The sequence below is a fragment of the Elephas maximus genome, chromosome 6 (genome assembly GCF_024166365.1).
Source record: "Elephas maximus indicus isolate mEleMax1 chromosome 6, mEleMax1 primary haplotype, whole genome shotgun sequence".
Classification (NCBI taxonomy): Eukaryota; Metazoa; Chordata; class Mammalia; order Proboscidea; family Elephantidae; genus Elephas; species Elephas maximus.
In genome coordinates this window covers 30375924-30403710 of record NC_064824.1, presented here as the reverse complement: position 1 = coordinate 30403710, position 27787 = coordinate 30375924, and the positions used below count along the sequence as shown (strand labels likewise).

Below are 27787 nucleotides of genomic sequence, written 5' to 3'. Positions count from 1 at the left end.
TAAGCAAACAAACAAAAAAAAAACCATTGCCATCAGATCAATTTCGACTCATAGCTACCCTATAGGACAGAGTAGAACTGTCCCATAGGGTTTCCAAGGAGCAGCTGGTGGATTTGAACTGCCCACCTTTTGGTTAGCAGCCATAGCTCTTAACCACTGTGCCACCAGGACGCTGCCCTCATTATAACAAATCCAAAATTGTTAAAATGAGACTTATTTGCTAAACATTGATATAATTTGGAATTAAATTTATATCTATAAAAATGAAACATTCATTTGTTTTTTTTTTTTTATTGCGCTTTAAGTGGAAGTTTACAGCTCAAGTTAGTTTCTCATACAAAAATTTATATACACATTGTTATATGACCCTAGTTGCTATCCTTATAATATGTCAGCATACTCCTCCTTTCCACCCCGAATTTCCCATGTCCATTCAACCAGCTCCTGTCCCTTTCTGCCGTCTCATCCTACCTCCGGGCAGGAGCTGCCTTTTTAGTCTCATGTATCTGCTTGAACTAAGAAGCACAGTCTTCGTGAGTATCATTTTATGTCTTATAGTCCAGTCTAATCTTTGTCTGAAGAGCTGGTTTCGGGAATGGCTTTAGTTTTGGATTAACAGAGAGTCCAGGGGCCGTGTCCTCTGGGGCTCCTCCAGTCTCAGTCAGACCATTAAATCCAGTCTTTTTTACTAGAATTTGAGTTATGTACCCCATTTTTTCCCACTCCTTCAGGGACTCTGTGTTGTGTCCCCTGTCAGGGAGGTCATTGGTGGTAGCCAGGTACCATCTAGTTCTTCTGGTCTCAGGGTGATGGAGTTTCTGGTTTATATGGCCCTTTTTGTTTCTTGGGCTAATATTTTCCTTGTGTCTTTGGTGGTCTTCATTCTCCTTTGCTCCAGGTGGGTTGGGACCAACTGATGCATCTTAGATGGCTGCTTACTAGCTTTTAAGACCCTAGACTCCACTCACCGAAGTTGGATGCAGAACATTTTCTTAATAAACTTTGTTATACCAGTTGACCTAGGTGTCCCCTGAAACCATGGCCCCCAGACCCCTGCCCCTGCTACTCTGTCCCTCAAATTGTTTGGTTGAATTCAGAAAACTTCTTAGCTTTTAGTTTAGTCCAGTTGTGTGGACTTCCCCTGTACTATGTATTTGTTCTTCCCTTCAGCTAAGATAATTCTTGTTTGCTATTTTTTTTTTAGCTAGTTAGTGAATACCTGTCTTCCTCCCTCCCCACCTTTGTAACCACCAGATGTTTTCTTCTGTGTTTAAACCTTTTCTTGAGTTCTTATAGCAGTGGTCTAATACAATATTTGTCCTTCTGTGACTGAATAATTTCACTCATAATGCCTTCCAGATTCATCCATGTTATGAGATGTTTGGTGGATTCATTGTTGGTCTTTATCATTGCATAGTATTCCGTTGTGTGAATATACCATAATTTGTTTATCCATTCGTCCATTGATGGGTACCTAGGTTGTTTCCTTCTTTTTGCTATTGTGAACAGTGCTACAGTGAACATGAGTGTTCATATATCTATTTGTGTGACAGCTCTTATTTATCTAGGATATATTCTAAGGAGTGGAATTGCTGGATCATCTGATACTTCTATTTCTAGCTTTTTAAGGAAGGGCCAAATCGATTTCTGAAGTGGTTGTACCATTTTACATTCCTACCAGCAGTGTATAAGTGTCCCAGCCTCTCCATAACCTCATTTGAGAATTTCTGGGCTCAAAGCACCCTCTTTTCTTCTTCCCTCAGCCTTCCCTTTCTCTGATTCCTCTAGGTCTTCCTAAAATTAATTTTGGAATGGATCCTGTTTACATCCCTGTTCATTTTAATGGCCTTTATGTAGACAGTGTACACTCAGTTTGGGTATATGCTCTTTTGAACTTCTAGTTTCCTTGTTCCTGCTGTGAAAAAAACCCCTAATGCTGATGAAACTCTTGCAGAACGGCATATGACTCAGTAGACTAAACATCAGACTGGGAATCAAGACCTGAATGGGCCTTGAGTCTCTCCATCCACGGCAGGGAAATACTGGCATGCTGTAAATCAGTCCCTCGATGAAGGCATACATTAGCTCATACTTAACAAATACTTTTCAAAAATAACCCAACTTTTAGAAATCCTATTCTGCAGTGAAATTTTGCCTTGACCCTATCCACTCTGGATAGTGCCAGTGTTCTCCCCCTCCCCGTCCTTTCTTTTACTTCTCAGATCAGTGGACTGAGAACTCCTTACAAAGGATATGCTTCACATCTACCACTACCATAGATTGCCATGAAAAAAAGAAGACACAGGAGACACGCTGTGTTAAAATGTTTATTCTACCTACATATACTCTTTTAGAACATCAGGGTGATATGTCCTCTTATGGAACTATAGTTTTGTTGTAATTTGAATTCTGGGGGTCTGGAAGGATGGCTGTATTTTCAAAAAATGCATCGTTAGAATCGAACCATTGAATTACACTTCATGGCAACACCGAAAAGAGAAAGATGTTCCCCAGGTAGCAGCTAGGTACGAAGAATGAATATCAATGGATTTGGAATTGTTTTCACAGTGCCTTTATCTAAGAATGACTTCTGGTCATTAAGCTTTAATGCATTAACCATAGTTCTTCAAATGTAAAGACACCTTAATTGGGAAATGCACTAATTTTATGTACCTTTAAGAAGAAAAAACCCTGCCACTTAAACTATGACACAGTACATGAGTAATAGTCCAGACCAGGTCATACCACACTCTGTTGCTTTGACATTTCTTTCATCTATTCTGAGGGATTTGGCAGGGTCTCCTGCCTTCAGTTGCTTTGCTTAGCGTGTAGCATGCAACCTTTTTGCATATCGTAGTAATTAGATATAAGACAGTCTACCCAACGTGCAGGCATCTTTTTCCCATAGGTCCCGTGAAGCACTTGGTTATTCCTTTGGAAGAAGATGTAAAATTTTGGCTATTCCGCCAATGATACGTATTTGCTTCTTTAGTATCAAATATATACTCCTCTTTCTATACCCACGTTTTTTGGTATGCATAATAAATTTTCAATACAAAATCATAGTGGAAAATTTTTAGAACATTTTAAAGGTAGTCAAACTCAACATACATAGTAATAATGATGCATGTATCTTAAGTGTGGTGTTGAAGTGAGGGCAGCGTAACCACTTTAAGCTATTACATGCTCAGGCAATGACAGCCACTTCTCAATCTCCACTTGGCAACAGTGATTGTAAGATGGCATGATTATTGACTCTAAGACACGCCAGTTTCAGAGACACTAAAATGTGAAAAAAAATGTTCATTTTAAATTTATGAGATATGGCAAAAACCCACAAGATTTTAAACCACACAGTATCCCTGGTTCTGTTCAAACAACTGCCTCTTGGTCTATGTACAGGTTCCTCACAAGCACAATGTGTGTTCTGGCATTCCCATTTTTCACAATGTTATCCATAATTTGTTATGAGCTACGTAGTTGAATACCTTTGCGTAGTCAATAACATACAGGTAAACATCTTTCTGGTATTCTCTGCTTTCAACCAGGATCCATCTGACATCAACAGTACTATTCCTTGTTCCACATCTTCTTCTGTATACAGCTTAAATTTCTGTCAGTTTCCTCTCGATATACTGCTGCAACCGAATTTGAATTAACCTCAGCAAAATTTTACTTGTGTGTGATATTAATGATATTGTTCAATAACTTAAGCATTCTCTTAATCACCTTTCTTTGGAAGGGGCACAAATATGGATCTCTTCCAGTTAGTTGGCCAAATTTCTGGGCATAGACGAGTGAGCTCTTCCAATGTTGTGCACGTTTGTTGAAAACTCTCAATTAGTATTCCATCAATTCCTGAAGCCTATTTTTTCATCAGTGCCTTCATGCAGCATGGACTTCTTCTTTCAATACCACCAATTTTTGATTATATGCTCCCTCCTGAAATGGTTGAACGTTGACCAATTCTTTTTGATACAGTGACTCTGTTCCTTCTGTCTTCTTTTGATGCTTCCTGCGTTGTTCAATATTTTCCCCCATAGAATCCTTCAGTGTTGTGACTCAAGGCTTGAATTTTTTGCTCAGTTCTTTCAGCTTGAGAAATGTTGAGTGTGTTCTTGCCTTTTGGTTTTCCAACTCCAGGTCTTTGCACACTTCATTATAATGCTTTACTTTGTCTTCTTGAACCACCCTTTGAAATCTTCTGTTCAGCTCTTTTACTTCGTCATTTCTTCCATCTGTTTTAGCTAGTCTATGTTCAAGAGCAAGTTTCAGAGTCTCTTCTGACATCCTTTTTGGTCTTTTCTTTCTTTCCTGTCTTTTTAATGACCTCTTGTTTTCTTCATGTATCATGTCCTTGGTGTCATCTCACAATGCGTCTGGTCTTCAGTCATTAGTGTTCAGTGCATCAAATCCACTCTTGAGATGATCTTTAAATCTGCGTGGGATATACTCAAGGTCATACTTTGGCTCTCACGGACTTGTTTTAATTTTCTTTTGCTTCAGCTTGAACTTGCACATGAGCAGTTGATGGTCTGATCCGTAGTAGGCCCTAGCCTTGTTCTGACTGATACTGATTTTTTCCATCATCTCTTCCCACAGATATAATCGATTTAATTCCTATGTATTCCATCCGGCGAGGCCCACACGTATTAAAAAAAAAAAAAAAAAAATTTTTTTTTTTTTTTAGTCACCATTTATGTTGTTGAAAAAAGATATTTCCAATTAGTAGGTCATTGGTCTTACAAAATTCTGTCATGTGATCTCTGGCATCATTTCTATCACCAAGGCCATATTTTCCAATTACTGATTCTTCTTTGTTTCCAACTTTCACATTCCAATCACCAGTAGTTATAAATGCATCTTGATTGCATGTTTGATCAATTTCAGACTGCAGAAGTTGGTAAAAATCTTCAGTGTCTTCATGTTTGGCCTTAGTGATTGGTGCTTAAATTTGAATAATAGTCATATTAATTGGTCTTCTTTGTAGGCATATGGATATTATCCTGTCACTGACAGCGTAATACTTCAGGATAGATCCTGAAATCCTCTTTTTGGCAATGAACGTGATGCCACTCCTCTTCGATTTGTCCGGGATAGTAGACCATATCACTATCCAATTCAAAGTGGCCAAACCAGTCCATTTCAGCTCACTAATGCCTCAGATACCTATCTTCAAGCGTTTTGTTTTATTTTTGCCAACTTCCAATTTTCCTAGATTAATACTTCACATACATTCGGTATTCCGATTATTAATGGATGTTTGCATCTGTTTCTTCTCATTTTGAGTCATGCCGCATCAGCAAATGAAAGTCCCAAAAGCTTTACTCCATCCACATCATTAAGGTCAACTCTACTTTGAGGAGGCAGCTCTTCCCCAGTCGTATTTTCAGTGCCTCCAACTTGAGGGGCTCATCTTCTGGCACAATATCAGAAAATATTCCACTGCTATTCATAAGGTTTTCACTGGCCAGTCTTTTAGATGTAAATCACCTGGTCCTACCTCCTAGTTTGTATTAGGCTGAAAGCTCCATTGAAACTGTCCACCGTGGGTGACCCTGCTAGTATCTGAAATACTGGTGGCATAGCTTCCAGCATCACAGCAACATGCAAGCCACCACAATACAACATACCAACAGACAAGTGGTGGGGATCCAAATTACAGGATTTAAATCCTTTTACTAACAGTGTGGCTTTGGGTAAGCTAAGGTGCTTCAGTTTCCTTATCTATAAAATGCAGTGCTTATTTCTGAGAGTAGTTTGAAATCTGAATATGTTAATGTATGTGCTTAGAATATTGCTTGGTGAGTTTTAAAGTGCTCAATAAGTGTTAGCTATGATTATTATTTAGACCAATTGAGTCTAACCCTTATTCTTGCAGAATATATTGGACAGAGGTCTGAGAAAGTGGTTAAATAAAAAAAGAGAGTCAGACATGGATTGGACTGGACAATGGGTAGGAGAGGGATGCTGGTGAGGAGTGAGTTTCTTGGATCAGGTGGACACTTGAGACTATGTTGGCATCTCCTGCCTGGGGGGGAGATCAGAGGGTAGAGGGGGTTGGAAGCTGGTGAAATGGACAGGAAAAGAGAGAGTGGAGGGAGAGAGCGGGCTGTCTCACTAAAAAAAAAAAAAAATAAAAAATTTTTTTTTTTTTTAGGGGGAGAGTAATTGGGAGTGTGTAGCAAGGTATATATGGGTTTTTGTGTGAGAGACTGACTTGATTTGTAAACTTTCACTTAAAGCACAGTAAAAATTATAAATAAATAAACTTTTACGAAACTTTACAGTTTGTAATAAAAGAATAAAACAACAAAAAAAAGAGAGTCTGAAAGGAAGCTTGTCCACTCATCTCCTTTTGTGAATCTGAGGCTCTAAGCCACAGGGAATCAGCCTTTAAGTGGTTGATATAAAAGCATAGCTATATTGCTGCAGTGGGTTATATTGCTGCAAGATTCCTTCAAGTCTGCTAACAGCTAATAACAGCTCTTGGTAGGAAGACATTTACTTTTATGCCTAACTTGTATCCTTTTCACCTAACTCCGAGTCTGTTTATTTCCTGTTGGGTCTTTAGCAAAAATGAAGAGCAACTGGTTACCATATAAGCCAATATGCAATTAGATGGCCTTTGTCGTTGTTGTTGTTAGTTTCCATGGAGTCAGTTCCAGCTCACGGCAACCCCACACATGTCAGAGTAGAACTGTGTTCCATAGGGTTTTCAAGGCCTGTCTTCTAAGGCATCTCTGGGTTGGTTCGAACTGCCAGTCTTTCAATTAGTAGTTGAGCATTTCAGCCAGTAGTTGAGTGCTTAACCATTTGTGCCCCCCAGGGACTCCCAGATAGCCAGGTATGGTAGTTCTATTTCAAGTCCAGACACATATTCTTCATCAACTGTGTTGACTGTTTTCATCATCCGAACCTGCAGAAGATTAAAATAAGCTGTTTTGGAAAGAGTATACATGAGTCTGCAGTTTCTCTTTTGTCTTCTTTATTAGAACAGTTTAAGAGTTCAGCGACTTTGCCAGTATATGATATCTTAATGTTCTGTGCAAGTAAGAATACTGACCGGATTCATCTCTATACTAAGGTAAGCATCGTGCAGATTCTGTAAGTTGAAACATATAAAACACTTCCTTTTTTCATGGTTCAATGGCGATATTTTAGATTTATTAACGATGAGCTAGGCATTAAAGCTAATTCTCAAATTCTTATGCAAAACCCGAAGACAACGAGAGAACAAACAGGGTAGTTATGAGCACAGACTTCAGGGTCACACTACCTCAGTTCACAGCTCTCGTTCCTTTGCAGCTGTGTCATCTTGGACACATTACTTAGTTGTGCTGTGCCTCCTTTTCCTGAAGTGTAAAATGTGGAGAAGAGTTGTTGCAGGGATAAAATCAGCAAATTCATTTCATGTGAAGCATTTAGCACAGGGCCCAGCCAGAAGAAACTCTCAAAAAGCGTTAGTACCTGCACTGATAATTAGTAGCAACAGCAGCAGCTTTACAAAAGCCTGTCCATGTTGAGCAAACACTAGGAAGCTTGAGTCATATGATTGCTCAGATTCCTGCCACAGCCTAGGTTAGTGACGGTCAAACTTTAATCTCAGAGCCACTCTGCAAGCTTAAAAATTATTGAGGATCCCCAGTGTGGGCTATCTCTATTGATATTTACCATATTTGAAATTAAAATGGAGACATTTAGAAATATTCATTTATTAATTCATTTTAAAATAACAAAGCAACGATAAAGCCTTTTTATATTTATATAAATAACATTTTTATGAAAAATAATTACATATTTCACCCCGGGAGTATGGCCCCTGAACACCCTTTTAGCTCAGTAACGAAGTCACTCCTGAGATTCACCCTTCAGCCAAAGATTAGACAAGCCCATAAAACAAAACAAGACTAAAGCGGCACACCAGCCCAGGAGCAAGGACTGGAAGGCAGGAGGGGACAGGAAAGCTGGTAATAGGGACCCCAAGGTCGAAAAGGGTGAATGATGACGTGTTGTAAGGTTGTTAACTAATGTCATAAAACAATATGTGTACTAACTGTTTAATGAGAAGCTAGTTTGTTCTGTAAACCTTCATCTAAAGTACAACAACAAAAAAATCAGAGCAGAAATAAATGAAACAGAGAATAGAAAAACAATTGAAAGAGTTAATAAGACCAAAAGCTGTTTCTTTGAAAAGATCAACAAAATCGATAAACCATTGGCCAAACTGACAAAAGAAAAACGAGAGGAAGCAAATAGCCCAAATAAGAAATGCGATGAGTGATACAAAAAGTAAATAAATAATTACATATTTCAAAACAAAAATATTTAGTGAGAAGAGTAGCATTGTACATTTTTGACAATTGCCTTTAAAGCCTTAATAGAAGACAGCTGGATTCTCATGTCTGCCTCTGCATTCAATTTGTTGTGATATCACATGTCACGTAGCCTCTGGAAAACTTCACTGTACACTCATGAGAGAATGAAAATGAAAAGGCAAATAACGTCTTACTATTATTATGAAAACACTTTTGACCTTGTGGATCCCCTGAATGGGTCTTAGGAACTATATGACAATCTTTGGCCAAGGTGAACTAGTGTGAGTATTTGAGGAAAAATTTGATGAGAGTATGAATACTTTTATTTGGTCTCCAATGTCAAATTTCTAATCTTTATAAATATAATGAAATAGTATCTATAACCAAACCTATGGGTCACCTAGCTAATGAAAGAATACTTTGTTAAAGATAACTTATAAACTGTATTGTTGCTGATCAATCATTCAGTTATAGGTTTTCTACTAAGCCAAATATAGTTATAGACAGATGCTGTGCTATACAATATCATTAGAAGGACATGACTAGGCTCTTGAATACCAAAATCCTCAAGTAACCTTTAACATGGGCCCACAGTCACGAAACACCAAGGATCAAGCCAGGCCCTAAACAATGCTCCTCCTATGGGCTTGGACCCCAGTCTACCACGTGGAGCCTGTAGACGTGGTGAGCAATACTGGAGGAAGTGCCAAGGCACCGCACTCCTCTAGAGGCACGTCTGAGTGCCTGAGCCAGATCCCCAGTGGGGCTTAAAGGTCAAGAAGCCAAAAGGCAGATGCCAGACAGAGCACACCACAGGAATTCAGAAGCCCTTATGCTCTTTAAACTTTTTACTTTCTACGGTGAAAGCTTTGCCTAATGGGTTATCTGATCTATGCTTTCCCCCTTTCTGGGTGGGGGCAGAGAGAGAAACTTCGGTCTTCCGGTAGAGGGTGGAGTATGCCTGCTGCCAAGCCACACAGCAGTGACAGCCTCCCTGTCTCATTTCTGACTTTGCCACCCAGTCTGTGTGTAGCTGGGCCGCTTCACCTTCTTGAGGTCTCTGGTGCATTTTATGACTGTTCTAAATGCTTACATGTCCCTTCGCCATAAATGTTACCATTCCGTTAATCTTCTAAACATGAGACACCAATCAGTTGAAGTGTCAACATGTCTTTTTACAGCTACAGCAGAGCTGAGACGAAAGCTTTCATTTTTGCATTAGAAGAGCTGAAGGAAAATCTAAAAGTAGAAATTCCAAGGAAAAAAAAAAACCTACTCACTCTCTAAAAGAACACCCTTAAAGGAAGAGCAGTACCAGGCATTTAGCATCCTGTGTCGTGATAGCAATATACCCCTAAAAACACTGCATTTCAGCCAGAGTCCCAAGTCTAACTCAGTGTTTAGAACAGCTTACAAACCTGAACTTGTAATCAGCATATAAGAACTTTTTGTGTGTCCCTTCCGGAGTGATGATGGGAGCTCTAACATTTCGTTTTGGCTAAGAGAATTTGAGTACGCGCTCAACTATTGCTGATGCCGTAGATCTTCCTACGTAAAGGTGGTTCTTCCCCTTTTAAAGAAATATCTCTTCTCGTGTTTTACCAACTACACGCCTGTACATGGCGCTTTTACCCTTGAGACTTTGGAATATTGTACAGCTAATTGTTGGGACCTCAGTGCAGTTCTGCTTACCTCTATTTCCTCTCCAGATGGGAAGGACCTCAGGTCCTATTGGCAGTCAATCCTCATGGATCCACATTCCTTTCAGGGAGCAAATATTTAGGTTATTTCTCTGGAATTGCTTTTTTGTCTTCTCACTTCCACTGTTCCTTTAACAATAGACAGGTTCGTCAACCCATTTGGGGAGGGCCATGCCCTCCTTTGATACAATACTGACATTTTCAAGGGTTATAAAGAAATTTGAACGTGAACTAGGGAGTAGTTGCACTACAGTTAATTTCAAGGATGTACTGTTCTTCCGTATTGATTTGCAATATACAGATTTCATTGTTTGGACACTTATTTCTAAATGAGGCAATAGAGGAGAGCATGAGGGGGCAGTCTACACAGCTTCCCAGGCTGAATGCAGGAGGCTTGGGGTGGGTGGAGACAGTGGAGACACACAGGCTGTAACTTGGAGCCGGCCCCCTCCCCCTACTCAGCCGGCCTTTCAGGGTAGCCATTTTGGATGGACCCTTGTCTAGAATGTGCCAGCTCAGTTTATCTTCCAGGAACAAGGGAATACTATGCTGTCTTAGTTTCCGAGTGCTGCTGTAACAGAAACACCATAAACAGATGGCTTAAAGAAAACAAATTTATTTTTCACAGTTCATGAGGCTAGAAGTTCAAATTCAGGGCACCACAGATCTCTTTTTGTCGACTCGGGGAAGATCCATGTCTCTTTCAGCTTCTGTGGCTCCAGCACTCCTTGGTTCCTTGGCAACCTTCATTGGTATCTATCTCCCCCTGTTTGTGCTTGCTTCTGTGTCAAAACCTGCTTTTTAATAACGCAGGGTGATTAGAACACACCCTACGCTGATATGACCTCATTAACATAACAGAGAAAACCCTATTCCCAAACAGGATCACAGCCACAGGTATATGGGTTAGAATTCCAACTCATATTTTAGGGATACACAACTCAATCCATGACATATGCCATAATATAATTATTTCCATTTAGAATAATTACTAGTGCCTGCAGACAAAAATTGATTAATAATGTCTTCCTAATCTATAACCAGGATGGAAAACAGATGAATTGTAATTTCATTCCTTTGGATATAAAATTAGACCTTTGGGAAGATTTACCAGCAAACTTTCAGCTGAAACAAAATCGCTCACTGGTAAGAATAGTCCCTTGCATTTATTTTAGATAAAAATCTGTTTATTAATTTTAATGGTCATGTTCAGATTAATAAAAGCAGAACGCTTCGTGGCCTGTTGCAGTCAAGTCACTGCATTTTAATCAATTCAGGCAGTGCCTGTTAATTACCCTGGTGCCAAGAATAAATGTGAAGCCTGTTTCCTTGGTAAGTGATCGCACCTAGAGTTGCCGTTTCTGTGGATAGAATCATCCTCACATCATTTAATTTCTCATTCACAGGATTAGCAACTGTGATATTTCTATCTGACAGAATCCCATTTTATCTTTTAAGGTTAAGCTCTAACAATGACAGATTCTGAGAGCAGGGATAATAGCATGTGAGGTGACTCTCAATTCATTGTCAGAGTCACCAGTGGGCAGCTCCCGGCCCAGTACATGCAGGGAGGCCTTAATCCTGATCTGCGGCTACTTCACCTGCATTGCTAAGAAAGGTTAGCGTGCACAGACTGGCCGCGCATGCAGGCACCATTTTACAAGAAAATTGTAACTGTTATTTTACCTTTTGAGTGGAAATGAAATATGGCCCATGGGTCAGCTGTACATGTCTTAAAGGGAAAGGTAGCAGTGAGTTTTCTTCTCTGGTGTTACCTTATTCCAACTCTCAGATTCCCAGAAAATGGGCAAGATGCATAATTGACTAATAAATAAGATACAACCAGTAACCAGTTGCCATCTAGTTCACTCCAACTCATGACGACCTCATGTGTGTCAGAGAAGAACTGTGCTCCATAGGGTTTCAATAACTGTTTTTTTGAAGTGGATCATCAGGCCTTTCAAGGTGCCTCTGGGTGAACTCCAACCTCCAACCTTTCAGTTAGCAACCAAGCATGTTAACTGTTTGCACCACCCAGGGACTCCAAGTAAGATATGTTGTTAGTTGCCATCAAGTCAATTCTGACTCATGGCGACCCTATGTGTTACAGAGTAGAACTGTTTCCTAGGGTCTTCTTTTTTGTAATCTTAATGGAAGCAAGCAGCAGGCCTGTCTTCCACAGCACTGCTGGGTGGGTTCAAACGCCCAACCTTTAGGTTAGCAGTCGAGCGCAAACCATTTATACCACGTAGGGACCTGTTAAGAAAGATAGAGGTCACCTAATAAAAATTTTCCAGATTCCTATGATAATTTAGTCAGTTTGGTGCATAGCTATTCTCAAATGCTTCACGATCACTCTGTCAGCACCACAATACCTGCTTTTCCCAGTTTTGCTTTGGCTACTGCTGGCATTTGTGCCTCACACAGTGAGATTGCTTTTGGGCTCAGTGAGCACATCATCGCTATTTGCCCTTATGCTTGTTAAGGGCATGTGCTGGGGCCCCTGAGACTAGCCTTTAGAGAGTCTTTGAATTGATCTCTGTAGAAGTGGCTGTAGATAGTTCACAACAAAGATAGGAAACTGTATCCAATTAATGGAAGACTTTAATTGGAAACCCCGAGGCCTATTTTAGGAATATAATACAACTTTGGTTTTCTGATGTAGAAAATAGCCTAACTTTCAAAGAAAGATGCCTGGCGAGCTGCAGTTTTCATTATCTCATTCTCTGCCAGATTTTGAGGTTCGTTCGTGAATGGAATAGCCTAACTGCCATGAAGCAAAGGATTATCAGGAAAAGTGGTCAGCTGTTTTGTAGCCCAATTCTTGCTTTCGAAGAGATCACAAAGCAACAAACCAAACAAAATAGTACCAAAAGGTATGAATTGTCTTTGTTTTTATTTTGTTTTATTATTTTTTGTGGTCATTTCTACAGGGTTTTCGAGGCATTTTATGTGATTGCTAATGAAATCCTGGTGAGTTAAAAAGAAAATTATACATAAAACGACAACTTATTTTATAGCTACATAACTAGGTATTTTTTAAATTTGATCAGATCTGTTAAGTCCCCTGTTGGATGGTATTCATTAAAAAGGGGCATGAAGGAACTTTTTTTTTTCTGGTTGATGGAAGTGTTTTAAGTCATGATTGCAGTGGTGGTTACATGACTGTGTACGTTTGTCAAAAGTATCAAATTGTGTATTTCAAATTGCTTGATTACATTTTATGCAAATTGTACCTCAATGAAGCTGTTATGTTTAAGAAGTTACTTATTTGAATGTTCTCCCCAGGAGAGGATGCTATTGGCTCACAGAAACATACAAATAACTTTCTCCTTAATTTTATGTAAAGCTTTTCTTAATAAACATGGTTGGAAGTCTTAGAGAAAAAAAAAAGTCCCCTCTTGTCTGGATCTTGCTCCTCATGAGTCCCACTCATCAGTAGAGAAGGTCATGGATTTGGTTCAGCCTGGGACACTTAGTAACAACAGGAAGGCATTTCCTTCTTAGAATAGCAGCACTTGCCTCTTGACCCCATCTGCTCTGCACTCCACTGGTGTGGATTGGGGGTGCTATGCAGCAGGGAAGCTGGTTCTAACTGATTGCACCACCACCCAAGTGATGGATGGTAACTATCATCGTGCCCATGATTGGAAATGGAATGGACGGAAAGGTTAACTGGCAGACATTTGTGATTGCTTTGCCTCCATCATTACAGGTCCATTTCTAATCTCTGTCCCTTTCTAATTTCTCCTGTCTTGGTATCTTACTTATCTAGTTCTGCTATAACAGAAATACCACAAGTGGATGACTTTAACAAACAGAAGTTTATTCTCTCGAAGCTTAGGAGGCTAGAAGTCCAAATTCAGGGCACCAGCTCCAGGGGAAGTCTTTCTCTCTCTGTCGGCTCTGGAGGAAGGTCCTCGTCAACAGTCTTCCCTGGTCAAGGAGCTTCCCAGCACAGGGACCCTGAGTCCAAAGGACATGCTATTCTCCAGCTCTTGTTTCTTGGTGGTATGAGGTCCCCGTGTCTCTCTGCTCACTTCTCTCTTTTATATCTCAAAAGAGATTTGTTTAAAACACAACCTAATCTCGTAGGTTGAGTCCTGCCTTGTTAATATCAGAGAGGTAGGATTTACGACACATAGGGAAATCACATCAGATGACAAAATGGTAAATAATCACACAATACTGGGAGTCATGGCCTTGCCAAGTTGACACACATTTTGGGGGGACACCATTTAATCCATAACATTCTACCCTTTGGCCCCCCAAAATTCATGTCTTTGCCATATGTAAAGCACATTCATTCCGTTATAATATAGCAAAGTTCTTAATTCAACTCCAAGACCCAAAATTTCTTCTTCATCTGTGAAATCTAGAATACAAGTTATCTGCTTCCAAAGTTCAATAGTGGAACAGGCACAAGGTAGACAATTCCATTACAAATAGGAGAAATTGGAAGGAAAGATGGAATAACACACCAAGCAAGTCAACAGAACACATTGCGTTAGCTTTCAAGGCTTGAAAATAATCCTCTGTTCTTTGAGACCATTTAGACAATGGCCCTGCCCTCCAGACTCTAGGTATTGGCCACACTGTCTGGATTCTGAGTGGAGCCCCCTGAGCCCTGGGCTTCAGCTCCACCTTCCAGGCCTACTGAAAGGACTCCTCTGCTCTCTTGAATTTGGGTGGCTCCATTCTCCTAGTCTGTCCTAGTGGCAACTCATCCTTTGAGACCCCAGAGATCATGGCCCCATCCTTTGAGACTGAGGCAGCTCGGCTTCCTGTGTTCCTTGTCTCTTCAGCTTCTGCATCGTAGTTCCTTGGCCTCTGACCCCTTTGGCCTCTCCACTCACATCTGCCCTGCTGGGCCAAGTGTTCCAAAGCTCTTTTGCTCCGCTGGTAAGTGCCGGAGGTACCCTAGTCTGCCAGTAAACTTCAGCCAGAAGGCACTCAGCTCTCTTGCTCCATGAGTCGGCAAGCCTAGCTGTACTGGTTAGTGCCTGAAGTTACCCACTGCCAGGAAGCCTTCTGTACACAGGCACTCAGCTCGCTCGCTCGGTGGGTTGGCGCCAGCTCTTGCTGGTCTCCTGGTTCTGCTGCTGCCATTTCTCTGCTGCTGCTTCTTGCTGTCTGCACCATCTCCAGTGTAACAGCTTTCCTCATTTCCTTCTGAGTCCTCACCAGAATTATCTTTGACGTCCATAATTCCACCAGCAGTCTCTTCAAGAAAATCTAGGCTTTAGCTATCAGGCATTTTAAAACTCTTCCAGCTTCTATCCATTGACAGTTTCAAAACTGCTTCCACATTTTTAGGTATCTGTTAGAGCAGCATCCCACTCTTCCAGTACCAGATTTCATCTTAGTTATCTAGTACTGCTATAACAGAAATACCACAAGCAGATGACTTTAACAAACCGAAGTTTATTCTCTCACAGTTTAGGAGGCTAGAAGTCCAAATTCAGGGCACCAGCTCCAGCGGAAGGCTTTCTCTCTCTGTCGGCCCTGGGAGAAGGTCCTTGTCAAAGACACTTAATAACAATAGGGAGACATTTCCTTCTTAGAACAGCAGCACTTGCCTCTTGACCCCATCTGCTCTGCACTCCAGTGGTGTGGATTGGGGGTGCTATGCAGCAGGGAAGCTGGTTCTAACTGATTGCACCACCACCCAAGGGGTGGATGATAACTTTCATCACGCCCATGATTGGAAATTTAATGGAAGGAAAGGTTAACTGGCAGACATTTGTGATTGCTTTGCCTCTGTCATTACAGGTCCATTTCTCATTTCTCCTATCATGGCATCACAGTCATCTTTGCCGAGCTCAAGTGTTCCCGTATGTGGTCTCAAATCCTCATTCTCTGCAGTCTCTTCCCTTAGCAGGAAGCAAGGATTATGAGGAAAAGTGATCAGCTGTTTGCTAGCCCACTTCTTGCTTTGGAAGAGGTCACAAAGCAACAAACTGAACAGCAGCATTGACAACCTTTCAGCTCTTGTGGTCTCCAAACACCTGTAATCCCTCTTCGTCCTCACATTCCATCATTTTATGATCTGTATTCTTTTCCATGCACAAAGAAAGAAAAATCTTACCAAGTTGGGGGTGGGAGTGGGTGGCTGATTAAACAATTATGCTATCTCCATATAGTGATAATCTCTTCAGCTGTTGCGGTGTATCAGGTATGGTATGTGAAAACTTGAATGATACACATGGTAAGCAGTTAAGGGTAAAAGTCAGTGTAATAAAAAAGGATGGACATACAAATATATATGATTGCCAGACACAGAAAGTGTCTAGAAGGGTATCTTAGAAATTCTTACCAGAGATTTTCTATAAGTCTTAACTAGGGGCAGTTTTACCCCACAGAGTGCCAGTATCTGCAGACATTTTAGATTATCACAACTGGGGGATGCTACTGGAAGGCATCTAGTGTCTAGAGACTAAGGATGCCAATGAAAATCACACAGTGATCAGGATCCCCACCCCCCAAAACAAAATATGATTTGTTTTAAAATGTCATTAGTGCTGCTCTTGAGAAATCCTACTCTAGGGCTTAAGAATAGGGGAATGTGGGGGTGGTAGGGACTTGTACTTTATACTTTGTGCCTAGATCACAAACTCATATGCCTAAAAGACATTCCTTGTTTCCTTGGCTATCCTTACATGGCATCTGTCTTCCCCAGTATGTGCTTGGTTCTGTATCTAATTTGCCCTTTTTATAATTCAGAAGCAGTTAGGTTTAGGACACGTCCTACGCTGACATAGTCTCATTAGCATAACAAAGAAACCCTATTCCCAAACAAGATTACATCCACAGGTATAAAGAACCTGTTGCCATCGAGTCGATTCAAACTCATAGCAACCCTATAGGACAAATAGAATTGCCCCAAATGGTTTCCAGAGAGGGGCTGGTGGATTCAAACTGCTGACCTTTTGGTTAGCAGATGAGCTTTTGTGCACATGTTTTGGGGGGACAGTCTTCAGTCCATAGCAGATGCCAAGTATTTATCCTTTATCCACATCTGGCCCCCAAAGCACATCAGCACCTAGACCCCAGGTTTGTTTTCAGGGTGTGGGCCACTTTGCAATGTACACACCTCTGTTCTTGCAAAAATCGCCGTTTTCTACTCCCATCCCAATCCAGGAATCAGTTTAGCAGACAACCTTCCTCCTTCTCTGGTTTAAACATAAAACTGAGGTTTAAACGTAATCCCTTAGAGAGTTGGTATACTTACCCAAACTTCTGAGCAAACCTCAATGGAAAATGAAATATTGAGAAATTACAGCGAGGTTCGAAAAGTTTTCAATCCCCACTCTGGAGCTGATTGATCTGTTTCTTGTGGTGTACAAAACTTTGTACTTAAACCTCTGGTAGGAAAAAGAAAAGCAAGAGTTTTTAGTTCCTAAACCTCTGAATAGATTTCTCAGCACCTCTTAAAGTTACTGAATTAGGTTTCTAAGCTTTTAAACAGCGAATAGTACCGGAGGCAAGGCTTAATATTCTCTGCCCCCTCAAAGCTAGGAAGGTTTTGAATTTATTTAGAATCCTCAGAAATACTTTAGGGAAGTGCCTTTGTCAAGGGACTAAAACAGCTGAAGAAATGGGGGAAGTTTACGAACTAAAAAGTTGAGTTAAGGAACTCTAAAACATTTCACTGTGATTGAACTTCTTTTTGTTTTAAGGATGATACATAAGTGAAAATGCAAACATGAAAAGATAATCACCCTTACTCATAATAGGAGAAATGCAGATTTAAAGCTGTAATGAGATACCTAGTATTAGCAGAGATTTTAATAAATGAAATACTATGTGCTGTGGAAATTTGAGAATACCTTCAACTCATACATTGCTGGTGGACATAGAAATTGGTACAACCTTAAAGGGGAGCAATTTGTCAAAACCTATCCAAATTTAAAGCACCCTTGATTTTTGACTCAGCAGTTCTACTTCTGGGAATTTATTCTACATATACTTAATGTATACAAAAACGCATGTATAAGGATATTTGTTGCAGTATTGTTTGTGATAACAAAGACCAGAGGCAACCTAAATGCCTGTTAATCAGAGACTGGTTAGATATATCATATGGTTTATCCAAATAATGGAATCATGAGCAGATATTAAATAGAATAGGGCAACTCCATATACTAATACAGAAAGATTTCTAAGGTGTATGTTTAAGTAAAGAGAGCAAGATGCAGGTTAGTGTGTATAGTATGCTGCCATTCTTTTAAAATTAGAAGGTATAATGGAGAGTGACTGCCAATGAGTATAGGGGTTTCTTTTGGGGATGGTAAATGCGTCCTGAAATTATATAATGGTAAGCCCTGGTGGTGCAGTGGTTAAGAGCTCTGCTTCTAAACAAATGGTCGGCAGTTCTAATCCACCAGACGTTCTTTGGAAACCCTGTGAAGCAGTTCTTCTCTGTCCCGTAGGGTCGCTATGACTAGGAATCGACTCGACGGCAGTGAGTTTGGTTTTTGGGTGAATGGTTGCACAACCTTGTGAACATACCAAATCTATTGAATTGTAAACCCTAAAACGTTGAATTTTATGTTGTTTTTGTTAGCTGCCATCGAGTCAGCCCCCAACTCATGGAGACCCCATATCTTACCGAGTAGAACTGCTCCAAAGGGTTTTCTTGGCTATAATCTTTATGGAAGCAATTCGCCCAGGCCTTTTTTCTGCAGAGCCAATGGCTAGGTTCAAACTGCCAACTTTAGGTTAGTAGCTAATCAAAAACCACTTCTGCAACCCAGGGACCTTGAATTTATTATATGTGAATTTTATTTCAATAAAAAGCAAAACAAAAAAAGATATAAACCTATATGGAGAGAAACTTGGCTCTTTCTAAAAGGATATGTAAAAAACTTGGAAGAGAGGTAGTTCTGGGGGAAAGGGACAAGAGGGCTAAGGATAGAAGAGAATGGGAGGGATCCTTATTCTTCACCATATACACTGTTTTCTGCGTTTGGATCTTGAGTCATGTGCATGTATCACCTAATCAAAAACTTAATAGTTTATAAAAAGAAGGAAACGTTGGTTATTAGAATCACCTTAACAATATAAAAATAACCTTCTAAAATTTACCTACATTTGTAAAACAGTTCCATTGTGGTTGAACTTTAATTTTATTGTCAACCTACCAAAGTACTCAAAAATATGAAGAAATTTGTGTTTAAACTTACTGTAGAAAAATATCTACGATAGGTGTAAACTACCAGAGAAACTGGGCCATGCTAATTAGAAGGAATTAAGCGGGTAATTGCATTTCACCTACTTAAATTCCCCCGTCACCTTTAATTGGAATAACTTTTCTCCTTACTTCCAGCCCCTAAACTGTTGTGTCGTATTGATAGTGTGGTATAATAAGGTTCTGAATCCCACATCAAGAGTGCCTTATTTCAGTGGAAGAGTCCCCTAAATGGGCTGGTAATAATGGAAACAGCCTTGAGATTATAGAAGATGTGATTGAACCTCATTAACTTAAAGAGAATGACTTTACCTGAATACACTGATATCACCATTATAAGTGGTTTAGGTGATTTGGAGAAACCTGGGAAGAAGGCCTAGAGGGAGGCAAATGCAGTTAGAGATTTTCTGCGCAGCTCGGGAAGCTGTGTACTTAAGCCTGTCAGTTGTATACACATTTGATCATTTGTTATTCCTACACCCACTCCTTTTTCTCCCTAAATGAAAATTGGTCCAGAGGATATTGAATGACTCTTCAATCTCTTAGAAAAATAAATCCTGGGAAAACTAACTTAAAATAAAAATGTGTGTGTGTGTGTGTGTGTGTGTGTGTGTGTTGTTTTCCCCATAATGGAGACCAATGTAAAGGGAGAAAATTCTATTTCTTCACTTTAGTTTTAGCACAGTGACTAGGCATGTATCTTAGTCTTTCTCCTATGCTCTTGCAAGGAACAGTGTGAACATGAAAGACAGAATTGTGTAAGAGAGAAGAAATGTATTTAACATGTAATTGTTTTAGGTATATAACCAAAGAAGATGTTGCCGCAGCCTCGATGGACAAGGTGAAGAATGATGGGGGCCATGTCCGTCTGATCACAAAGGAATCTCATGACCCTTCTGCAAAGTAAGGATTTTTGCTACTAGGACACAGTAGTAATAGAACTACTCCTTTAAAATTAGGTATTAATTTTTGTAATAATACCTACCTTTGCATGGCCACTTTAGAGGTTACAGAGAACTTTCACAATATAGGAGCTCCATTTCTAATTTGGTCAACTCTAAGTTTACCTGTAAAAAAAACCCACTGCTGTCAAGTTGTTTCCAACTCATAGTGACCCTATAGGACAGAGTAGAACTGCCCCATAGGGTTTCCAAGGAGTGGCTGGTAGATTCGAACTGCCGACCTTTTGGTTAGCAGCCATAGCTCTTAACCACTGCACCACCAGGACTCCAAGTTTACCTATAGAAGTCATGCTATTTAGCAAGTCTTCTGTTCCAGTTCCTGTTAACAGTGTTAACTTCTTCACTCTGTCACTTTACAGATGGGAGGATTCTATTTCCTGTAGGCCAGCAGAGGCTGGAGTAGAGCAGTCATGGAAGGCTTAGTAATGGCCCCTCTCCCCTAATGAGGTGTGTGACGCTGCACTTAGAGAACAAGGTAGCCACTAAGCTTTAGCTGGAGTTTTACGTTAGCTACGATGGCCATTTTCTCATTTTCCAGTTTCTCCAGATGTATCAAAGTCTTATTATTTACTTGAGGCAACATACCATATTCATATTACTATTTTTTTAAAAACATACCACTCTCCACTCTTTCTTTTTTGGCATGGAATATAGAGTGCTGACTATAGCTATTTCATTACTGCACTGAATCACAAAATCTGTGGGGGCTGTGTATTTACTGTTTATCAATATAGAGGCTTTGAAGACTTTTATATGAAGTGATGAGAATTTAGACTGAAGTGATTGTTAAATTAGTTACCAATGAGACGTTTTGTTCAATTACAGAAAGTTTCTTGGAGCTGGAGCCAGTGTCCCATTTCCAAATCCCTGCACAGCCCAGAGCGATCTCACCGTGAAGCCTTCCACTTCCAAGGGCTATTTGCAAGCTGTGGATAATGAAGGGAATCCACTTTGCCTTTTCTGTCAGCAACCCACTTGCCAGACTAACCAAGAGTGTAAAGTGAACACTTGGGATTCACGGTTTTGCTCTCTGAAATGTCAGGAGGAGTTTTGGATTCGATCTAATAACAGTTACCTGCGAGCCAAAGTATTTGAAACTGAACATGGTGTGTGTCAGTTATGTAATTTGAATGCACAAGAACTCTTTTTACTTCTGAGAAATGCCCCTAAAAGTCAGAGGAAGAATCTTCTGGATGTTACCTGGACCTCAAAGCTCTCATTAGAACAGGTAAATTATAATCATGTGATAGAGAGAAGGTGACATTGTTCTGAGGGATTAATATTGACTTACTAGTTTTCTTTAACTTTTTTAGTGTGGGGATTTTCTAACATACATACAAAGTAGAGGGAATAACAAACCCATATACTTATCACCCAGCTTCACCAGTTAATCAACATTTTGTCATTCGTAGTTCATCTATCTCTCCTCTCATTTCTTTTTTCCCCCTCATGGAATATTTTAAAGCAAGCCCAGACAGTAATTCAATTCACCCTTAAAGACTTCATTATGTATTTCTAACAGATAAGGACTTACTTTGTTTTTAATATAAACCCAGTACCCCAATACACATTATCACAGCCAACACAATTATAATTCTTTAATAAGTCCATGTTTTGCTTTCCCAGATTATCTCAAAACAAAAAATCTCTTTACAGTTGCTTTGTTCAAATCGGACCCCTGGTGGCATACTGGTTAAGAGCTCAGATGTTAAACAAAAGGTTGGCAGTTTGACTCCACCAGCCACTCCTTGGAAACTACGGAGCAGTTCTATTCTGTCCTATAGGGTTGCTATGAGTTGGGATGGACTGGGCAGCAACGAGTTTTGTTTGTTTATTTGTTTGTTTGTTCAAATCAAGATCAAAACATGGTACTTGATCGACATGCCACTTTTGCTGTAATCTATAACAGCATCCCATCCCTTCTTTACATAATTGTTGAAAAAACTGCATCACTTGCCTGTAGGATTTCCCATGTTCTGGAATTACCTCCCTATGCCCTCATGGTGTTTTTTGACATGTTTCTCTATACTCCTGTATTTCTTGAATATTTGTAAGATCTAGAAGCTGAATTAGATTCCGACTCAGTTGTTTTTGGAAGCGATTTTAACTGATAGTGCATCACATCAAAAGGTAGCTAATGTCTGGGTGTTCCACTTTTCATGGTGTTAATATTGAATTACAATAGAGATGATAACCCCAAAAATGTAGTCCATTACAATGGGAAGGCAATTTAGATATGTTCGTTTTGTTGTAAAATGTAATTTTAGCAGAACAGTTTTTCAAAATGTTCTTAGCGCTATCATCAATATTCACTTTTATTTCCAAAACTCAATTGGATTTCTAATCTCATTATCGAACCACTTCTAAATTTCAAACTAGAACAAAATGTGCAGGTTTTGTAATTCAAAAAGGATCACTCGTGAGTCACCCTCTGCCCACTAAAATATTGGATAAATTTCTGCTATTTAGAGAAATCATACATTTTTATTTACCTAGTATTGCTGAATTATGAGAGAATGAATTAAAAAGTATTTCCACAAAGATGAGTCATCATGTCTTTGAGAGCTAGGGAAATACAATATATCTCTAGTAACATCCAGGGTTCCTGAAAGATTCTTTGGTTTAATTGGTGAGGGGCATATCGTACCCATCCCAGGGGTGCTGGCCAGACTCTAGTTATTGTCTATTGCCTGAGTACAAAGGCTTCCAGAAGACACACAGTGATATGACCCAAGAACATTTTCCAAATAGCCCATCCAGGACTTCAGAAGTAACATAGTGTACAACCAGTACAAAGTGCTTACAGTGTAAGGAGCACCATGGGGCTCAGGTCGGGGAAGATCAGTCGGAGAGGGAGTGCTGCTTTCAAGAGGCAAATCTGGAACGTCAAAGGGTGGCCGCAGATGATTTGCTGTAGAATTATTAGGGAAGAGTAAAGAAGCACCTTCTGGATGAGAGCCTGTCAGAGTGGAGACTACTCAGAGCGAAAGAATTGGTTACAGGAGGCAGAACCAAAATGGATTTTTTTTTTTTTTGCTGAGAGTATGCCCTTTGCTTGATGCATAAGACTGCCATTTATAGCTGCTTCTAACAATGCCAGCCTCAAAAATAAAAATCAATATACATCTTCTAACAGGTTAGAAAGTTCAGTACAGAAAATAAGGAAAGCTGTAACAAAGTTCAGCTGGAGGAAGTTGACTGCTTCAGCTTGCTATCTCAGAGCTCCTGGGCCCCTCATGGGCCAAGAACTATTGATCAGGGTCACTGTGCCATTCCGTGGTCTGACGAGCATGCTTAAAAGTGCGTCAGAGCTACATTAGAGGTGCCCATGCTGGCAGCCATGAAATTGGCTAATTATAATTTATTCCTCGGCCAAGACCAGGAGAAAAAAAAATAATGTTCATACTCACCTTTGTGATACTTAAAAAACAACTGTACAACTGTGTTATGAGTTGTTTTAATAACCTCTGGTAAAATGTTAAAAGGTATTCCTTCCATTTTAGTACAGGTCATCATTGTTTAAATATAAACTTAGTGGCTGCTGAATTTCAAAATAAAACAAGAATATTTGTTTATTCCAAATATGCAAGCTAGAAAGGTATGTTCTAGAAATTTCATCCCAATCCATGTAACTTGGGAAGTTCCCTGGTGAATAGCACAAAAGCTCTTGGTGATAGCTATTAATACTTAAACTGCCATTGATAATCTAACAAATAAATTTAGGTCAATGATTAAAGCTTGCTCGGGTTAGTAAAATCAGACGTTCTTAATTTCCAATCTGTTCTTATTCTTGCCTCAGCTTTGCTTTAGGGAATATGTAAACTAACCCAAAGGTGCAGAGCAACTGGTTTTTTCCAGTCTGTCAGGAGTCTTGATATTTCATGCTTGTGTGGAAATGTTTTCAAAATGAGTTAGGTAAGGGGAGAAAAAAAACTTTTTCAGAAACCTGTTTTATTGCCTTCAAATTGCTAACCCAGAGGTTTTTTTCTACTCACCATAAAAGCTATAAAAAACCATCCTAATGTATTTTTCCCTGTGATTTTGCTGGATAAACATGATTGCACAATGCAAAACCCACAGTGTATGTCGAGAGTTGCTGACGTTGCCTTCTTATTGCAGCTCAATGAAATGATAAGAAACCCAGTAGAAGGCCATTTCTGGCAGGTGGACCACATCAAGCCAGTCTACAGAGGAGGAGGACAGTGCTCCCTGGACAACCTGCAGACACTCTGTACTGTCTGCCACAGAGAGGTTGGTGATGCACACAGATGGCTTTGACTCCACCCGAGATGGCAAATTGAAAATTTTACAGCCAGGTGTGGGAGATTCTGGGGATGAATCTACCTGGTCTGGCTTAGTCAGAGCTGCATTTTATTCCTTCCATTGCCTGACACTGGAAGTCTGCCTTGAGGCCTTTGTGAGTTCTCAGTCACAGATGCAAGAGAAGCTGCTTCCCTCTTAATTCATTTTAGGACCTGGATATTTCCACCGCCACCGGAAGAGACCCAGACCCTGGAAGTTTGATGAATCAGGGCAGCAACACATTGGCATTTATTGCTAAGGATGTCCTAAAGTATCTGAGAGCATTGATAAATTATCTCTAGGACACACTCAGCCCAACATGCAAAAACTGCACTGCTGGTCAAAGTGTAAAGATCCTTGGGTGGCATGCACAGCTCACACTCGACTACTAACCAAGTGGTTGGTGATTGAACCTACCCAGCAGTGCTGCAGAAGACAGACCTAGCAATCTGCTTCCATAAATCAAGAAAACCTTATGGAGCAGTTCTACTCTGTAACACGTGGGGTTGCCATGAGTCGGAATCAACTCCATAGCAGCAGATTTTGTTTTGGTTGTTGGTCAAAATGTGACTAAACCTTGGCATATCTTTGAGTAATTACCCATTGCCTAAAGTGAGGGGGGGACGGGGAATCATGTAGTATCATTTATCTAGGGGGCATGGGGTCACTGTGAATCAAAAATCAACTCAGCGGCACCTAACAACAACATCTTGTGTCTACCAGGATAGATTTTTAATAGGCAGTCCAGGAAAGTGTAGTAGAACCTACCTGTTGAGGTAATCTTAGAAAGAACATATATTCAATTTTCCCATGTTCTTCAGCCATTTATCATCCAAAATGGCTGCACAACCTTCTGTCAAATAGATGTCTGCCATAGTTTACTTTGCCGTTCCCATACTGATGACACTCAAGTTGTTTCCATTTATTTGCTCTTATGCATAATGCTGCCAGGGACGTGTTTTTTATACCAAACTGTTTTCTCCGTTTTGAAGTATTTCCTTAAGATAGACTCTCAGATGTAAAATCACTGAGTCGAAGTGTTCAGATATATTTTGAGACTGTAGTAATTTATTACCAAAGGATTGTATCAGGTATATCCCGCCAACTCGGCGATGAATAAGCGTGCCCATTTAACTGCACGAGCGGTAATGTGATGGGGAAAAAAATGGCCTGTCATTGTTCACTAAAGAAGCTGGTGTCTGTTTAAAATGATAATCAATGTCATTTACTCTTTTGAGTACTGTTCAGATCCTTTGCCATTGTCCATATTGAATGACCTCTTTAGTGATCTTCTTTCAATATTTAGGTTCCATAATCTCTGCCCAAACATAATTTTACATAAATGGGATCATGTCCTATAGGTAGTTTTGTTTTCTTTTAGTTCTAACCTTCTTTTCTTTCCCCATCTCTTCCACCTGGATCACATGCACGTGGACTTGTCAACTAAGCAAATTATTAACAAATTCAACACTTATAAGAGAATTAAGAAATAACAAAAGAAAAAGAACCCTCTAATTACTTTTCAGATTTTCATGAGAATTTTTTATTTGTAAGACTGGAAGAAGACTCCAGCCCTGCTTTGTCTCATTGTGCGTTGAGATATCTAATCTGCATTGGTTGACTATTGAGTTGGGAATGGTTTCTAGGCCCAGAAAATAGAAGTGAGGGCGTTTATTTCTTAGCCAGCTATCTTTATTGAAAAGATGCTTTTGAAAATAAGCTAAGTGTACCTATGGTGATTTTGGACAATTTGGGGACTCTGGGAAATCCAAGATGCCTTCTGCTCTCCCACTCAAGTGAGCAGAATCAAAACTCCCCCATAGCTCTGTACTGTCTTCAGAATCTGGTCTCAGGGAACATAGGGCTGATCCCGGGCACTTAACCTGAGTGGCCGGGGGCCTCTGCCTTGTAGCATGGGAAGCCCCCTAATGGCAAAGAACTGGTAAGTGGGTGTGGTGATAATGTAGAGTTTTCCAGGCTAAGAGAATACAAAGAGTTTATGAGCTTCTATAGCCAGTGCTTTTTTCCCTAACATATGTATGCATGTGTATTTTTAACTTTAGAGAACTGCCAGACAAGCCAAAGAAAGAAGCCAGGTGAGAAGACAATCTCTGGCAGCAAAGCACGGATCAGACATCACACGGTTTTTGGTAAAGAAGTGAAGTGTAGAAGTATATGCATGGATGACAAATGGTTTACATGTGGAGGAATTTAATGCAAACTTTTTTTCACATGTGTCTAATTTTGTAAGAGTGAAAATTTTCAGGACAAAAATCAAGAAGTCAACCTCCCTTTTTATATTAAGTACTTTTTATACTAAATTGATAGCTTTTAAAAGTACTTAACAGAAACCAAGTTACAATAACAACTATTTCTGTGATCTTGTTGATTTCGTGCAGACTCTAAATTATGTTTCAACAATGTTATGTTAAGGCTACATTTTCCCCTAATGTACCTTAATCACTGTATTATGCATAGATATTGCTTTTGAAAAATGAACTTTCAGGTACCTGAAAAACGCTGCTGAATTAGTATTGCTTCTGGACTATCGTAGTTATAAGTGGAGTGCTGTATAAACTATAAGGGAAACTTTGTAGGCAAGTCATCCTTATTCAGAAATTCTGGTGCAAACCTGACCAGCCTGCTCAGTATCTAAGAGGAATGCTTGTTCACTAAATGCCTCCAAACTGGGCTTGGGATACACATTTGGGGTTGTTGCCTTTTTTGCTTTATTTCTTAGCCAGCCATCTTTATTGAAAAGATGCTTTTGAAAATAAGCTAATTGTACTTATGGTGTTTTGGGGATGATTTGGGGGCTTCTGGGTAAAGTAATTGTTAAAAATATTAAGAAAAAACTGAAAACAAAGTGTGAAATGACATTTAAGGTTCATTTTATGAGTTTTAAAAAATGCATAAAACTAGACTTACTATCAAAGCACGCTTTATCTCATGGTTGTCATTTTCTGATTTTAAAATCCTGTTTTATTACAAGTGTATTTCTGATACCTCTTTTAAAAAGAATGATGATTGTGAAACACTTTACAGTAAAGCATGATCAGGTGGATATACACATTAAAAAATACAATGGTAATACTACTACTAAAGGTATTTCAGAGCATAGAAAAGGATGGAATACTTCTAAACTCATGCTGTGGAGCCAGTATATCCCTGATACCAAAACCAGGTAAAGACACCACAAAAAAGAAAATTACAAACCTATATCCCTCATGAACTCAGATGCAAAAATCTTCAACAAAATCCTAGCCAATAGAATTCAACAACATATCAAAAAAATAATTCACCATGACCAAGTAG

The 27787-nt window shown here is 39.7% G+C and overlaps 1 protein-coding gene across 4 annotated transcripts in view; it reads left to right on the top strand.

Annotated features, from left to right (window-relative positions):
* Window positions 1-27402, top strand: part of ZRANB3 (zinc finger RANBP2-type containing 3) — a 254774-nt gene extending 227372 nt beyond the window's left edge. For all 4 annotated transcript variants that reach the window (XM_049889231.1, XM_049889233.1, XM_049889232.1 and 1 more), the window contains 7 exons: window positions 6996-7087; window positions 11063-11164; window positions 12752-12894; window positions 20007-20111; window positions 20996-21398; window positions 24290-24421; window positions 26536-27402. In XM_049889231.1, the coding sequence (XP_049745188.1) occupies window positions 6996-7087; window positions 11063-11164; window positions 12752-12894; window positions 20007-20111; window positions 20996-21398; window positions 24290-24421; window positions 26536-26634 (1076 nt within the window). In that variant the 3' untranslated portion in view covers window positions 26635-27402. The remainder of the gene's footprint in view (window positions 1-6995; window positions 7088-11062; window positions 11165-12751; window positions 12895-20006; window positions 20112-20995; window positions 21399-24289; window positions 24422-26535) is intronic.
* Window positions 27403-27787: the final 385 nt, after the last annotated feature.